The sequence below is a fragment of the Octopus bimaculoides genome, chromosome 12 (genome assembly GCF_001194135.2).
Source record: "Octopus bimaculoides isolate UCB-OBI-ISO-001 chromosome 12, ASM119413v2, whole genome shotgun sequence".
Lineage (NCBI taxonomy): Eukaryota > Metazoa > Mollusca > Cephalopoda > Octopoda > Octopodidae > Octopus > Octopus bimaculoides.
The window spans coordinates 60,994,504-61,009,739 of NC_068992.1; the positions used below are offsets into that span (position 1 = coordinate 60,994,504).

Genomic DNA, 15,236 nt, shown 5'->3' on the forward strand with positions numbered 1-15,236 from the left:
TCATTTTTCACATTTAGACAGCTGGGAAATTTTGGGTCGGAGTTTTTCATAAAAACATATGAATTTGTGTTTATTCTTTACATTTTTTAATCTCCGTATTTTTCCACGTAGGTTGATGGATGGGGGGGGGGGCACTTGCCCATGCCACGCAGTGGGACTGAACCCGTAACCATGTGGTTGGTTAGCAAGCTACTTACTACACACACACACAGCCACATTTTACAAACCTATTTATTTTACAGAATCGTAATCCTATTTTTCTACGTATTTCGAAAAAAAAAAAAAAAATCCTGAAAACTCAGGAGTGGGGAGTAGTTCTAATTCACGTAACAGTTTCAAAATACACTTAATAGAAAACATTGCATTTTTCCTTAAGAAATAAAGAAGTGCTTAAAGTAACTAGGAATAATTTAGCTCAATAACGTAAACGTTAACACAAACCACGCTGAGAAATTTATATTTTGGTATTGTGGCCAAATAGACAGCCACAGAAATAAATCTGTTCGAAGCATTCACGGTAATACTTTTATAATATTAAAGTCAGATCTTTGCTCGGCGCCCGGTATTTAAGGTCTTTTGTTACGCCGAGAAGGGTGCTGTACATAGTCTTTATCTCCTCTAAGTTACTGAGTGAAATTTAAAGAACAAAACTTTAAGACAGCGGGTTAATGACGCATATTAGGAAATCAGCGAGATGGCTTAAGTGCAAATTTTCATGGCCCTTACAAGGGCCGATTTTGTCATTAGCGTAATAGCAGTGGGATTTGAAAATTAACCGCCAAAACCGTACAGGGTTCTTCCTTGTCTTTTTAGAGCGTAGATAACATCCATAGCGGTCACGGTCTTCCTTTTCGCATGCTCTGTGTAGGTAACAGCATCACGGATGACGTTCTCAAGGAACACTTTTAATACACCACGGGTCTCTTCGTAGATCAAACCAGAAATACGTTTAACACCACCTCTGCGAGCCAAACGACGTATAGCTGGCTTGGTAATACCCTGGATGTTATCTCTCAACACCTTTCTATGACGTTTAGCGCCACCTTTTCCGAGTCCTTTTCCACCTTTCCCACGTCCACTCATTTTGAATGTAAGATAAACTTCTACTCTATATCGGAGATGTATATATGTACATACTACACGAACGTAGCAGAGAGCATAGTGATTTACATGTCACATGGTTTAGAATGTATGTGACTTTTGGTGCCAAGCTACTCCTGCTTAATGTTTTGGCGTGACTAATCAGCACCTATATAAGATTGTCACTTTTGCTGCTGCTACTAGTATTTCCCTGCTGGCTAAGATATCGTAATGGCTCGTACTAAGCAAACAGCTCGTAAATCCACCGGAGGAAAAGCTCCTCGAAAACAGCTTGCAACCAAAGCTGCCAGGAAAAGTGCACCAGCCACTGGAGGTGTTAAGAAGCCACATCGTTATAGGCCCGGTACTGTAGCTCTTCGTGAAATCAGACGTTACCAGAAGTCTACTGAGCTTCTCATTAGGAAGCTTCCCTTCCAACGTCTAGTCCGTGAAATCGCTCAAGATTTTAAGACAGACCTCCGTTTCCAGAGTTCTGCTGTTATGGCACTTCAAGAAGCTAGCGAAGCTTACTTAGTCGGTCTTTTCGAAGATACCAACTTATGCGCCATCCATGCTAAGAGAGTGACCATTATGCCAAAGGACATTCAACTTGCACGCCGTATCCGTGGCGAGAGAGCTTAGATGAGACTTTGCTATATTTCAACAACGGCCCTTTTCAGGGCCCATATTTTCTTCAGGAATGTCTTCTCGCTGCTTGTGTTTGTTTTCGATTTATTACAACTTTATTTATGCGTACAAAACTTTTCTATGCTACGTGAAGTGAAGTACCCTAACCACTTTTGTTACGAGAGAGTCCTACTTTTACTCGCTTTCCCGCTAGAAGATAGTAACTGTCAGCATGAATTGCTTCAATAAAGCTGAAACTGCTTTAGCAGATGTCATTGCGAAGCAAACTAACATTTTTGTGCAATATAATGGCTAGTTTCTTACAGGACGAACTATTAAAAATCTTTTACTCTATGCATTTCATTGCTATCACTTTCAAACACCATAATTTTTTTTACCCGCTTCGCGGTAACTGTAGCATTTCGCTTCCGTTAGTTTCTTTTTTTTTTTTTTTTTTTTTTTTTTTTTTTTAGATTTAATTTCCCACCAAGTGTTTACAAATGAATTTCTATTATCGCTGGTGTTACGTTCCAAAACACTGCGATAGATGAAAATACCTGAAGTACAGTACTGTACTACACATTTTTATTTTTGTATATATTTTATTATCAATGCGAAACACCATGGAGTTATTGACGTAAGCTAAGTAATAGACCGAGATGGTGTGGGGTTAATGGACATCTGGACTAGCATACTCGTGTCGTCAAGACTTACATGAGGTATACATGCATGTGGTCTGAATTCAAATTCCATCTACCAAATCCACTGAGAAGGCTTTTGTAGGGCCTAAGATATAGACTAACTATTAACAGAATATAGGCGTTGCTGTGGCTAGAAGCTGGCTTCCCTACTACATGGTCCTGGTGGCACCTTGGGCAAATGCCTTCTATATAGCTTCGCTATATACACAGGTTTATATACTCGTGTGAGTGCATGAATGTGTACGCACTCGTATGCTTTCCCCCAACGTGAGGAACATTAAAATACTGACATCCTTCGCCAAGAGATTTCTATGAGATGTGATGCCTGTGCGAACTGAAGGCAAGGATTATGGCAGCATTCACCAAGTTAAACAAGGAGACCGTTCAGAAGAGCAGCATATTCCTAAGTCGTGTTGGGGGCCGTGGTTGAAGCCAATGGGGATTTTATTGAATTAGTAATTCAAGATATTTTTTAAATCTAGTTTATTCACTGTACCCTGTAAATATATAGGTATGTGTATGTATATGTATCAATAGATGGTATAACTATATTTATATACATACCTACACATGCATCGTCCTTCCGTGTACCCCACTTTCTCTGGTTTATATGTAAAGGAGACTAATGTATATAGACGAAGGCATGGATGTATCGTTAGCTTCCCAATACCATATTGAGCTGTTATTTCTAGCACAATAGTCAACCACTCCCGATTTTTTATTAAGTCGGTGATACAAGGGAGATAATTCTGCAGAAATAACTTAAATAATTGCAGCGTGGAAGGTGTTTATAAGCTATTTATAAACAAATTGTTTTAGTTCCAGCTCACGATCTCAGAACAGACTTTATTTAAAGCGTTGGCAACTTTTAGGCAGAGGCGGGCTGCACGAAGCATGACTGGTGGGCCGCACTACTGAAATTATTATTTTTTTTTTTTTTCGCTAGGCGTACTTTTCAGTAATCTCTGGGCCGCATTTTGCCCATAACTATTTTAGGTAGTCTTAGTCTCCGGAATCGGTCCTTGTACTTAAATCCTCTTGACCTACAAAACAATAAGGGAGCTTCTAGATACTTTTGCAATAGGATTGAACCTGGAACCATGTGGTTGGGATGCAACTTTGTGTCGTTAATTGTTTGAAAAGATTAAAAAAAAAAAGAACTTTGTTAAATGTGTTTTTAAAGGAACGAAGGAAAGAAAACAGAACTTTCCAAAGAACTCTTGAATGTACTTTGACTACACAACATTTTTTCTTTTTATTTTTTTTCGGCACGACTGGCTTCGTTTCGCTACTTCACCGTCCGGAGCGGGTTTCTGATTTGCTGAGCGTTGTCGCACGCGAGCTTCTCTGGGCCAGCAAACTGCGGGCTGTTTATGTAGGGACCCGTGGTGGCATCGGAGGTCCGTGTGCGGCGTAACAATATTTTTAAATCTATGCTCTTTAAATGCCTCACTTCACCTCGCGGCTTTCATTGCTGCTGTAAATCTTTAGACCCAAGGCTGTTGGTCATCAGGCAGACCTTTGATGAAATGTGACCAATCTGTCATTACGGTTGGTTGTCTAAGGAATTCGCTTTGCAACCATATTGTCTTTTTTCACACCATGTATTGGATATTGGTTTCACATTTTGGAGGAAGGTGTAAATCAATTACTTTGAACCTGGTGCTTTGTACTTGTACAGATTTTATCAATTCTCGACAGTGAAGAGCCGAAACCGTTACCACGAGTCCTGTTGCTCAAGCTTCATACGGACGACTGAAATAAATCGACAGTTATCAAAGATAATGTAATCAAATTACTGGGTCCCAAACTATTTGCTGTTCATTGTCATAGAAATGTTTCGCCTCAGCGTGATAATAATAAAAGCCTTTCACTAATTTGAATTATTTCTGCTGCAGTGAAGCTGCAAACATTTTCAATTTGTAAGGATTTAAGAGTTACGTCCCTTACCTTAATTTCTCTTACAACTTCAGCTCTCTTAATAATTACGCTGAGTTCAAATGCCGTCGAGGTCGATTTTTATCCTTTATGGAGTGGACAAAATAAGTACCAATTGAGCACTGTAATCGATTAATCTGTACCCAAATTGCTAGCCTTGTGCGCCAATAGAAAAATTATTAATAAGCCCAAGACGGCAGACAATTTAGTCACCTCCGCCCAAAAGATAAACTACAAACGGCACTCTATATCGTAAAGGAAAGACACTGGAAAATACGTTTCTGGATATGCACGTTCAACCCTTTCGCTGCGAAATTAAACTTTATTGTTATTCCAGTAATGATGCTAAATATCTACCAAAAAACAGAACTGGTATTTTCTGAAAGTCGCGTTCTCTCAACAAACTTACTCAACAGTAAATAGTTTCAAACAAGACATTCAGCAATGGTTCTAACAACAAGCGATGGTTCTCATACTGACGAATATCAACATTCTTCTTTTTGGTGAAATAACAAAACAAATTTTGCATCGAGATAATTATTATTCCAGTGTATAATTTTGCAAGCATGATTGTGTAGGTAAAATCACTTTGCAGTCATGCAGTTCCAGTTTCAGTCTCATTGTGCGACAACTTGGACAAGTCTCTTCTGACACTGACCGATGCCTTGTGAGACCCTCCACCACAGCATGTTGACCGATATTGGTTTGTTTACGTCTCTGTAACTTAGCGGTTCGACGAAAGTAACCGGTACACTTGGTACCAATTTAAAAAATTAAGTATTGGTTGGTGGGAGCGTTCTATTCGACAAAAACCCTACAAATTGATGCCCTTACACGATCGCAAACCAATGATCGGAGCAAGTAAAAGTTGTTATATTTTGTTTGTTATTTCATTCTTTTATTGAGAAATAACTGATGAAATAGAAACAATTTATCAAGACAAATATATCGTTAAAGGGAAGCAACTATAAGTCCCCACTACACTAATATTTCATGCTATTGGTTTTCTTCACTTAAACCATGTCTTGTTCCAAACATTATTGGCTAATATTGTAAGGCATCTAGCCTCCACAATACACAGCTAATGACTTAGTGTAATAAATCTAGTAAAAAAAAAAAGTAGTTTTAGTAACGGAAAATATTTAGAGGAAATCAAGCTTTTCTCAATTCTTCAATGTTAAAAAACAGCACTGGATTAACCATTAAGCAAAAAAAAGCATGTGCTTAGGGCATCAAGGGAAGCAGGAGCACCACAGAAATGGTAAATGTTTTATGGCATGCAAAAAAAAAAAAAAACTTGCTAAAATAATTGAAATGGCTTATATGATCAGAAGTATAATTTCAAAGTGTCCATGGTATCATAATAATCAAAGACTGCAATTAAAAAAAAAAGTAGCTGAAAACTTCAAATACCAATAAAATGTAAGTACACAAAAATTATTGCTTTCCATCTTACTGTTAGTTGTATTTCATTTTGAAAAATAAAAATTTGTTTTGTAGTTTATATTTTGAATTACATAATGCCAGGTCCACCTGACTAGCTCCCGTGCCAGTGGCACATAAAAAGTACCGTCTGAATGTGACTACCAGTGCCCCTGTCTGACTCCCGTGCCGGTGGTACATAAAAAGCACTATCCAAACATGATCGATGCCAGGCCCACGTGACTGGCTCTTGTGCGGGTGGCACATAAAAAGCACCCACTACACTCTTAGAGTAGTTGGCATTAAGAAGGGCATCCAGCTGTAGAAGCATTGCCAGATCAGATTGGAGCCTGGTGCAGCCGCTGGCTTTCCAGACCTCAGTCAAACCATCCAACCCATGCCAGCATAGAAAACGGACGTTAAACGATGATGATGATGGAGGCACCAAAATCTCGTAAGTGCTTAGGTCTGCTCTGGGTCTTAACCTGGTCCTGGTTAAAAACATAGATTAAAGAGTCTTTACAATGTACAAAAATGCTTTGTTTCATTTTAGTACATGTGTATGTGGGCACCATTAATTGAAAAGTTAGCTTCGTTAACCAAAGAGTTAACTTCGGTAACCGTTAATCAGTAAATTCTTTGAAAATGTAACAGAAGTTATCGATAAACCATTAATGTTAATTTTAATTATAGAAAAAAATAAAAAATCACTTTTTGCTCTAAAACCACCTTTAAAAAAATACCCAAAAGTATAAAATCAGCTTTTGTGGGCCTTTTTAGGGGGCTTTAGAACCCCAAAACTATAGTTTTTTTTTTTTGCTTTAGAGTTTACAAAATGCCGATTTTGTAGTTTTAACTTTTAAAAGACCTAACAAAGGCTGATTTTATAGTTTTTGCCCTTTTTTTTAGGTTTTTAAAGGCTTTTAGAACCAGAAAAGGGTAAAAAAAAATCTCAAATGAAATACTATTAGTATTAAACTAAAAATGTTCATTGATAAAGTGGCTGTGAAAAAATAAAAAATGAAAATAATTTAGTTTTTCCTCTTCTCATTCTTCATTTTGTTCATGAGATGCATGTTGCCTGTCATGAAAATTAGCATGTCAGAGTTTTCATCAGAAAGGGATGATCTTACCCATAGAGAACAAACACTCTACTGCAGCACTAGAGGGGTCGGCTGTGTTGAACTTGATGAACAAGTCCACCAAGTCTTGCTCACCCAAGAAGGCAGCATCTGTCAACAAGTCCTTGGAGTTGGTCTCCAACCAGGTCTTGACCAAATTCTGGGCCTTGTCCTTGAGTGACCTGTGGCTCCTGCTGCTCTCTTTTGGCTGGGTGACACCACTGAAGAAGTCATCTCCTCCTCTTCATTGTCGCTTCCTCTACTATTGCTGCTCACTTCGTCAGACTGCTGCCTCATGGCCTCTTCGGCCTTACCCTCCATGCTTTTCCTCACCTTGGCAACCTTGGTGGTGTTATACTTATCCAACCAGATGAGGCAAAACCTTTAGATTTTCTAAAGCCTTAACATTTTAGTAATCAGATTACTCTGTCAAAGGTAATACTTATTTTTTGTACATTATTTAGAATTAACGAGGCAGCAAGCTGGCAGAATTGTTAGCATGTCAGGGAAATGCTTAGCAGCATTTCATCTGTCTTTACCGTTTGAGTTCAAATACCACTGAGGTCAACTTTGCCCTTTCGTCCTTTCAGAGTCAATAAAATATGTATCAGTTGAACAGTGGGGTTGATGTAATTGACTCATCCCCTCCCCCAAAATTGCTTCCCTTGTGTCAAAATTTGAAACCATTATTTAGAATTAACCAGGATTTACCTTGTGGCTTCAAGGTTTCTATTGATTATTTTTAGAATGACATTGCAGGGTAGGTGTGAGAGGCTGAATCTGGCCAGTTTGAACACAAACCAGGCAGAATATTTAGGCTTGATATGGTTGGTTTAAATGCTAAAGGATTAAACTGGATTTTTAAAAATCTGCAGTTCACCGTTTGAGAACCTCTGCAATAGAATGCAGTCTGAATTACAGGGATTAGCAAGGATTAAGAGTTGAAAGAGAAAGTGGATCTATAATTTGTATGCTTCTGGCAAGTGATAGGTGGGGGTTTATGACTGAGCCAAAACCACTAGATGTTTGTGTAGTCGAAATGGACTTAGATTCATCATTTAACATCCAATTTTCCTGGATAGCATTGCTTGGACTGTACAACATGAGCTAACAAGCCAGAGGGACTCTAGTAATTTTTGGTTGAAGGAGAGGAAGCTATGACTCCTGGACTATTGTTAATCACTTTCATCCCTGTAAGCAACTCTACTGGTAACCAGTGACTAAGAACCAGCCTCTCACTTCTATACTCGCTTGGGCATTAGCTGTGAATGAGAGTAGAAGAGAGAGATACAGAATTAAGTGCCATTTAATAGGGCTGCCTCCCAAAGCATCACTTGTGGGTTTGGGCCCCTCGCTTATCTAACAGTAAGCCTCCACTTGAATACCTTCATCATATGTAACCTCAAGAATATAGTGGTATTACATAACTAAGAGCCACCACAAGGTTCAATCTTTGTTGCCGGCTTGTATGTTTCAGTGACTCTGAGAGTTATGCCAGTAGGATAAAAGCTCCTGGTAAAACTTCCCATGCTGGACAGGTCAAAGGATAGAGGTTGCACAAATATAGACTGCCTCTTCCGAGAGGTTAAAATGGTTTTGTGTAGAGCCAACACTTCTACCTAGAAAAAAAGCGAAGTTACAGAAGCATTGATGACAACCCAAATCTAGGAGAGGAAGGTCTTTCCTCAGGGAAACATAAAGACTCAGTACAGCAAAGTCTGAAAGAATGGTGAGGCAGATATGAAGAGGAGGGGATTAAACTGAAGAGAAGTAGAGAAGGCAATCCAGAGTTGAAAACAGTGGAGAAAAGTCATCGATGGCTGAGGCTCCAGAGGGAAGAATGGGCTTGAGTAAGTATGTAACTTAAGAGAGCAAGTAAGCATAATGTAAACTGGCAAAAGAGTGAATTCCATTAAAGAAACCTAAGTACTGAGTGGATGTATTAAACTAAGTTGCGTGTTAAATCAACATAAAAAGGAAATAATAACAATAAAGGGTTTATCTGTTTATGTAACCACTTATCTCCCCATCCATCAACAGTTTAACTGTCAATTTAAGGAAACTACATAAGCTGGAATTTGTCAACTCACTGTCTCATATTTCATGCATGTCGTTTGTTTGTCTCGTTAATGTCATTATATAAAAATGTTTTCTCTGATTTCTTTCTTTGAGCTTGATTTTATTTTCTTTAACAGGGAAAACTTTGGCATCAAGGTTAAGATATTATCACACTGAGTATTTAACAACGGTTTTTTTTTGGTTTTTTTTTTTTGTTAACCATTGAAATTAGAGTGAAATCAACTGATCTATTCATTCCATCAAAATTGCCAGATTAATTAATAAACATTTGTGACTCTAAAAGCAGCAGAACTTTGTTTTTGTTTTGTTTTTTGACAATGAACCTGTGTATCTCATCTGATCAGCACTAAAGTTATGACCTTCGTATCTGAATACATCTCTGTAAACAATGCAATGAAATATAGAAAAATAGGTAATTGGTGTACATCTATGCTTCAAGAATTATTGTTACTTCTTCAGTACTACATCCAACCCATTAACTATCCAAGAATACATTGATTAAATAACGACTAAGTTTAGTGATGTAACACAACTGAATAGACCAATTTATATATTAATCACATTTCTGGCAACTGGCATCTACATGTTACTTGGTTGTGGGGACATGATATTCTGCTAACCAATTCAGCATATCAAAAGCAGGGAGCTGTAGAAGATTACGAAACACTAGGATAGATCAACCTTTGTTTGGTTATTTATGAATTCAATAAAGGTAACAATGCAAGTGAATTTTGGAAGAGGGGCCTTGTAAGTCTACCAGATAGATGAAAGAGCATTGTAGAAAATGAAGGAAAGTATATTTTAGATTGAGAAAGAACTGTGTTTATCTTAATTTTGAAAAATAAAAGAAGTATAAAAAAACTACATTATTTATGGGATGACCCAATATATATATATATACATATATATATATATATATATATATATATATATATATATATATACATGATTGACTCTCCCATCAAAGACAACATATGAGCATTCAACTATTGCTGAACAACCTGCACAAATGAATTATTTATAGTGATCAAATGTATGTGTCATACATTAGCTCACTCCCTCCATCAAATTGACATTGTCTGAACAGTTAAAAGGTTTGCTTCCCAACGACATGATTTCAGGTTTAGGACCAATGTCTTTCACAAAAATCCCAAGTCAGTCAAGTTTCAAAGAAGTCCCCTGTGTATGTGTGTGTGTCTCCTTATCTTGATATATCTTTGTCTCGCCTGGAAATCAGTGAAAGTTGGTAACAAGGGCATCCAGTCATAGAAAGTCTGCTCTTATGAATTCTGATTGGTTCATGTAAGCATGGAAATGTTGACATTAAACAATGATGATGATACTCTCTCGTTGCTCACACATGACCATTGTCCATCATTCTTTTCCCCATGTGACCATCTTTCTTTACCTGCACAGTTTATTTTGCTTTATGAATTCAATAAAGGCAACAACGCTACAGAAATACCGGTCCAAGAATTGCTTGGACCGGTATTCCATTTGTGATATGCTTTTGAAACAGAATGAAAGCATGCCTTTTTTGAAACAACTTGTGACCGGAGATGAAAAATGGATTGTGTACAAAAATGTAGCGCGAAAAAGATCTAGGAGTTTTGGTAAGGATCTCCCGAAACAGCAACCAAAGATAAATATCCATGCCAAAAAAGCTATGCTTTGTGTTTGGTGAGATCATAAAGGCATTATTTATTATGAGCTTCTCCCACAAAAACCAGACCATTAATTCTGATGTGTACTGTCATCAGCTGGTTAATTTGAACCAAAAAATCAAAGAACTGAGGCCAGAGATTGCCATCAGGAAAAGGGTATTGTTCCAACTAGACAATGCCCTACCAAATGTGTCTTTGGCTACCTGAACAAAGTTATATGAACTTGGCTGGGATTTCTTACCCCATCCACCATATTCTCCTGCTACTGTGTCACCCGATTACCACTTGTTTTAGTCTCTACAGAACTCATTGCAAGGAAAAACATTTAATGATTTAGATGGAGTCAAAATGCATCTAGATAACTTTTTTTCCTCAAAACCAGTCAAATTTTATGTTGATGGACTATTTAAATTGCTTGATAGATAGGCAAAGGTCATTAATAATGATGGAAATTATTTCATTGAATAAAATTTATTGAAAGGTCAATAATTTATATCTCATTTTACATTTCAAAAAATGCTCAGAACTTTCCAGACAACCTAATAAGAGTTAAAATGATTATATATATATGTATGTGTATATGTGTGTATATATATATACACACACACACACATACATACAGGGAGAGATACATGCAGGTGTGCCTGTGTAGTTAAGAACCCAACCATGGGTTTAGCCCCACTATGTGGCACCTTGGGCAAGTATCTTCTATAGCCCCAAGCCAACTAAAGTGAATGGATTTGATAGTATATATATGTGTGTGTGTGTGTACATACACACACACATACACACATATGCTGGTGTCACATATAAAGCACCCATTCTACTCTGTAAAGTAGTTGGCGTTAGGAAGGGCATCCAGCCATAGAAATGAAAAATAGATAATTGGAGCCTAGTGCAGCTCTCTGGCTTTCCAGCTTCTATCAAACTGTTCAATCCATGCCAGCAAGGAAAACGGATGTTAACTGATGATGATGATGGTATATATATTCAGTCACACACACATATGCACGTACATTAATGCTAATTAACTAAAGTACTACGTTAGTGTGCCTGTCTGTGTCTATATAATTCACTGTCTACAAATATTAATATATATAATGTAATAACTAGGTTTATATAGAAATGGAAACTATAAGATATGTTTGAGATTATTGTTTTGAGCAAATTGATTTAAAAAGACATACCTTTGAATTAAATAAAAATAGGAAGAACATCAATGAATAATAAATAATAATTCCAGTTCAAAAAAAAAACATAAAAGAAAAAGAAAATTGTAACTAAATATGATAAAAAATTGACAAAACAAAATCAATATTTGCAAGATGAAAAATAATTTATTTGAGTAAGTCTTTGATACGTTAATATTGATCTCTTTTGACTAGATACAAAGCTAATTCATTCTGCTTTTTGTCTTCTTTTTTTTTTTTTTTAATGCAGAGATTGTAGTCAGTTAGATATAAGTTCCATAAAATTGTAGTAAGATCAGTTTGGTGATGTGAGTTTTATTTTTAGTTGAATCATTTCTGTTCACTTATATGAGTGGTTTCCAAAACAGGTGGTACTACCCCACTGGGAGCGGTGGAAAGATCCTGGTGGGGGCATTGTAGAAAAGTGGGGCAATAATGGGGTGGCCAAAAGGGGTGTAATGGATGTAAAAAGTGCAGACAACTGGCAGGATGGATACTGAGGTCATTCAAGACAAGAGATCAAGAACCTATATTGACCCTGTGGAGAATCTTTGTTCTCAGCCACCTGAACGACTGCTCCCAGTTATGGTCACCACATAGTACCAAAATAACAGTGGAGCTTCAAGCAGTCCAATGCCACTACACTAAAATGATTGAAGCAATGCAGCAGATAAGCTACAGAGACAGGATGAGAAAACTGCAACTTTATTCAATGGAGCAAAGGCATGAGAGATATGCAATAATCTATAGAAAACTCTAGAATGGCGAATACCTAATTTCAGCATTGAGTGTTATACAAATGCCAGAACTGGCCACCATTGTATTGTACCAAAGGTACCATCCACTCCATCTAAATTCAGGACCAAGTACTGCAATAGTCTAGGGTTCATAGGCCCACACCTCTTCAATGCCCTGCCACAAAAATTAAGAAATCTGCATAAAGTGGAAGTAGATGTCTTCAAAAAGGAACTAGACATCCTCTTCTCCAGAATACTGGATGAACCAGCAGCCTGATATGAGGTGCAGATGAGGGCACCAGAGTCAAACTTCTTTATACACCAAATGGTGTCTGCTTGTCATCAATTATCGTCAACTTACCTCCTCTCTCCTTAAAGTTACGTATTCATCAAACTCACCTTTGTTTCCCTTCATGGGCATTTTAAAAGTTACTTTTGTGTGTATTTACAAAAGTGTATATTCAGCGTCATGTGTATATCTCTGAAGTCAATTTCAGGCATTATTCTCCCCTTTTTGACCTCACATATTTGAAATCTACTGAACCAAATTTCAAATTTTGTAGCTCAAAATGTAGCTTAGGAGGTGACCAATCTAAAAATGTATAAACATCATCAGATTTGGTTAAAAACTGAATTAGGGACAAAGCCTAGAAGTGGTCACAAGTGAGTAAATTTTGACCTTAAGAATATTATTCATACACTGCCATGTGTGAATGATATTTATTAGAATATATATTTATTGCAATATAGTGTATTCTATGGAATATGAGGTAGGTCTTTGCAAGATACCTAAATACTCAACTGAATCAAACATTTTGCAATGTTGGTTTCCAATTATTAGTATTTGGATGAGAGCCCCATTCTTCAGTTCCCTCACACACACACACACATATACATAAATACTTGCCCAAGGTTCCACAGAGTGGGACTGAGCTCAAAACTATGTGGTTGGGAAGTAAGCTCTTTAATCACACAGCCATGAGCATAATAATTCTGTTTCAACCCCTAGTAAGCAATTTGAACTCAGAACGTAGCAGCAGACAAAATACCACTAAGCATTTTACCTGGCATGCTACCAAAAAAGAACTATGTTGTTGGCTTTTAACCCCATGTTAAACCGGATTCAGTACTCCTTTGATAAATTTTTTTTTTTTTTTTTTTTTTTTGGCATTTCCAGGAATCATTATCTAATGTATCCTTCCCTTTCTTTAAGATGTTAGAGCAGTTAAGAGCAAACGGCAGCGAGTTGGACTTCCTGGATGGCATACCTAACAAAAACTACCATGGACATATTTCAGTGGTGTGGCTTGTCTGATGATGAGTCATGTCTGATGCAGTTCTCTTCTAAAAAAAAAGGGCTGCCCATGCTTGTGTCAAAGTGTGTGATTTGAAGGATGTTTGGCTGCTATCTCTTGCAGATTGATCAACCATACAAAGACCCCTACATTGGCTCAAAACCAATATTGTAATGTTACTGAGGCAGTGAGCCAGCAGAATTGCTAGCACACCGGGCAAAATACTTAGTGTCATTTCATCCATCCTTATATTTTGAGCTCAAATTCTGCCGAGATCAACTTTGCCTTTCATCCTTTTAGGGGGTCAATAAAATACGTACCAGTTGAACACTGGGGTCAATGTAATTGAGTTACTACATCCCACTGAAACTGCAGGCATTGTGCCAAAATTTGAAATCAATATTTTAATGTTACCTTAGAACAGGAGTAAGTTACAGGGAAGATGAGTCACATTCATAAACAACGTATTTCTCTCTGGTATTCTAAGACATAGCAGCTACAGTTAGACTAAAGCTACCTTCAGGAGACTAACATCCTGTAGAATATAAGTGAGCTTCCAGCAACTAAATCTGGATGTTGCACAATCTTATTTTCCTTATTCTTTCAAGATTTGTGTCTATGTAAGAAGTCAAATTTAAAATCTGAATATTTATTCAATTTTTTTTTTTTTGCTCTTGTAAGCATAAATAAAAAAAATCACTTTAAAGAAGCACATGTAAAAAAACAACGAAAAATGAAATATGTCCGACATTTTTTTTTTTTACCAGATTTTAAAATAGAAATCCAAAGATCTGTATTTGACAGGTTTCAAACAGGAAGTCTTAGAAAATTCCAGAATCTAAATATAGAAGATTTGTGATCAATATAACAGCATAAAAAATTGGAAAAGAGGTGGTGGGGAGGGAGGAAAAAAAACTGAAGCCAACATTTGAAGGAAAATGTAATGATTGCTACTGGTTTGGATTGATATATGATATCAGTAACATTACTGAATAGCATGTCAGTAAGTCAATAAAGAGAAAGTCTCTATACAGTATCTTGACCGGCTAGAAATAGCGGCCAAATCTCTCTGAGTGTGTGAGGCTGAGGATCTTACTTCCCGACCATGTGGTTTCAGGTTCAGCCCCACTGTGCTGTACCTTGGACAAGTGTCTTCTACTATACCTCTAGGGCAACCACAGCCTTGTGAGTGGATTGGTAGACTGAAACTAAAAGAATCCCGTCATATATATCTATGTTCTCATTATCATCCATCATTTAATGTTCATTTTCCATGCAGGCATGAGTTGGGCAATTTTATGGGATCCAATGAGCCACAAGGCTGTATCAAGCCCCAATGTCAGCTTTGGCATGGTTTCTAGAGCTGGATGCCTTTCCTAAAA

General features: G+C 37.3%; 2 protein-coding genes across 2 annotated transcripts; one reads left to right on the plus strand and one right to left on the minus strand.

Moving 5' to 3' along the window:
• Positions 1-453: 453 nt before the first annotated feature.
• Positions 454-1,124, minus strand: LOC106873233 (histone H4). Its single transcript, XM_014920504.2, has one exon. It carries the CDS (start codon positions 1,081-1,083, stop codon positions 772-774), a length of 312 nt encoding a protein of 103 aa, XP_014775990.1. The 5' UTR covers positions 1,084-1,124; the 3' UTR covers positions 454-771.
• Positions 1,125-1,265: 141 nt separating this feature from the next.
• LOC106873232 (histone H3) lies at positions 1,266-3,722 on the plus strand. The gene has a single exon (XM_052972210.1). The coding sequence runs from the start codon at positions 1,312-1,314 to the stop codon at positions 1,720-1,722; it is 411 nt and encodes a 136-aa protein (XP_052828170.1). The 5' UTR covers positions 1,266-1,311; the 3' UTR covers positions 1,723-3,722.
• Positions 3,723-15,236: the final 11,514 nt, after the last annotated feature.

What these genes read in the sequence shown, in the direction of transcription:
- LOC106873233 (XM_014920504.2), bottom strand. Translation starts at nt 1,083, where the DNA reads ATGAGTGGACGTGGGAAAGGTGGAAAAGGACTCGGAAAAGGTGGCGCT.
- LOC106873232 (XM_052972210.1), top strand. Translation starts at nt 1,312, where the DNA reads ATGGCTCGTACTAAGCAAACAGCTCGTAAATCCACCGGAGGAAAAGCT.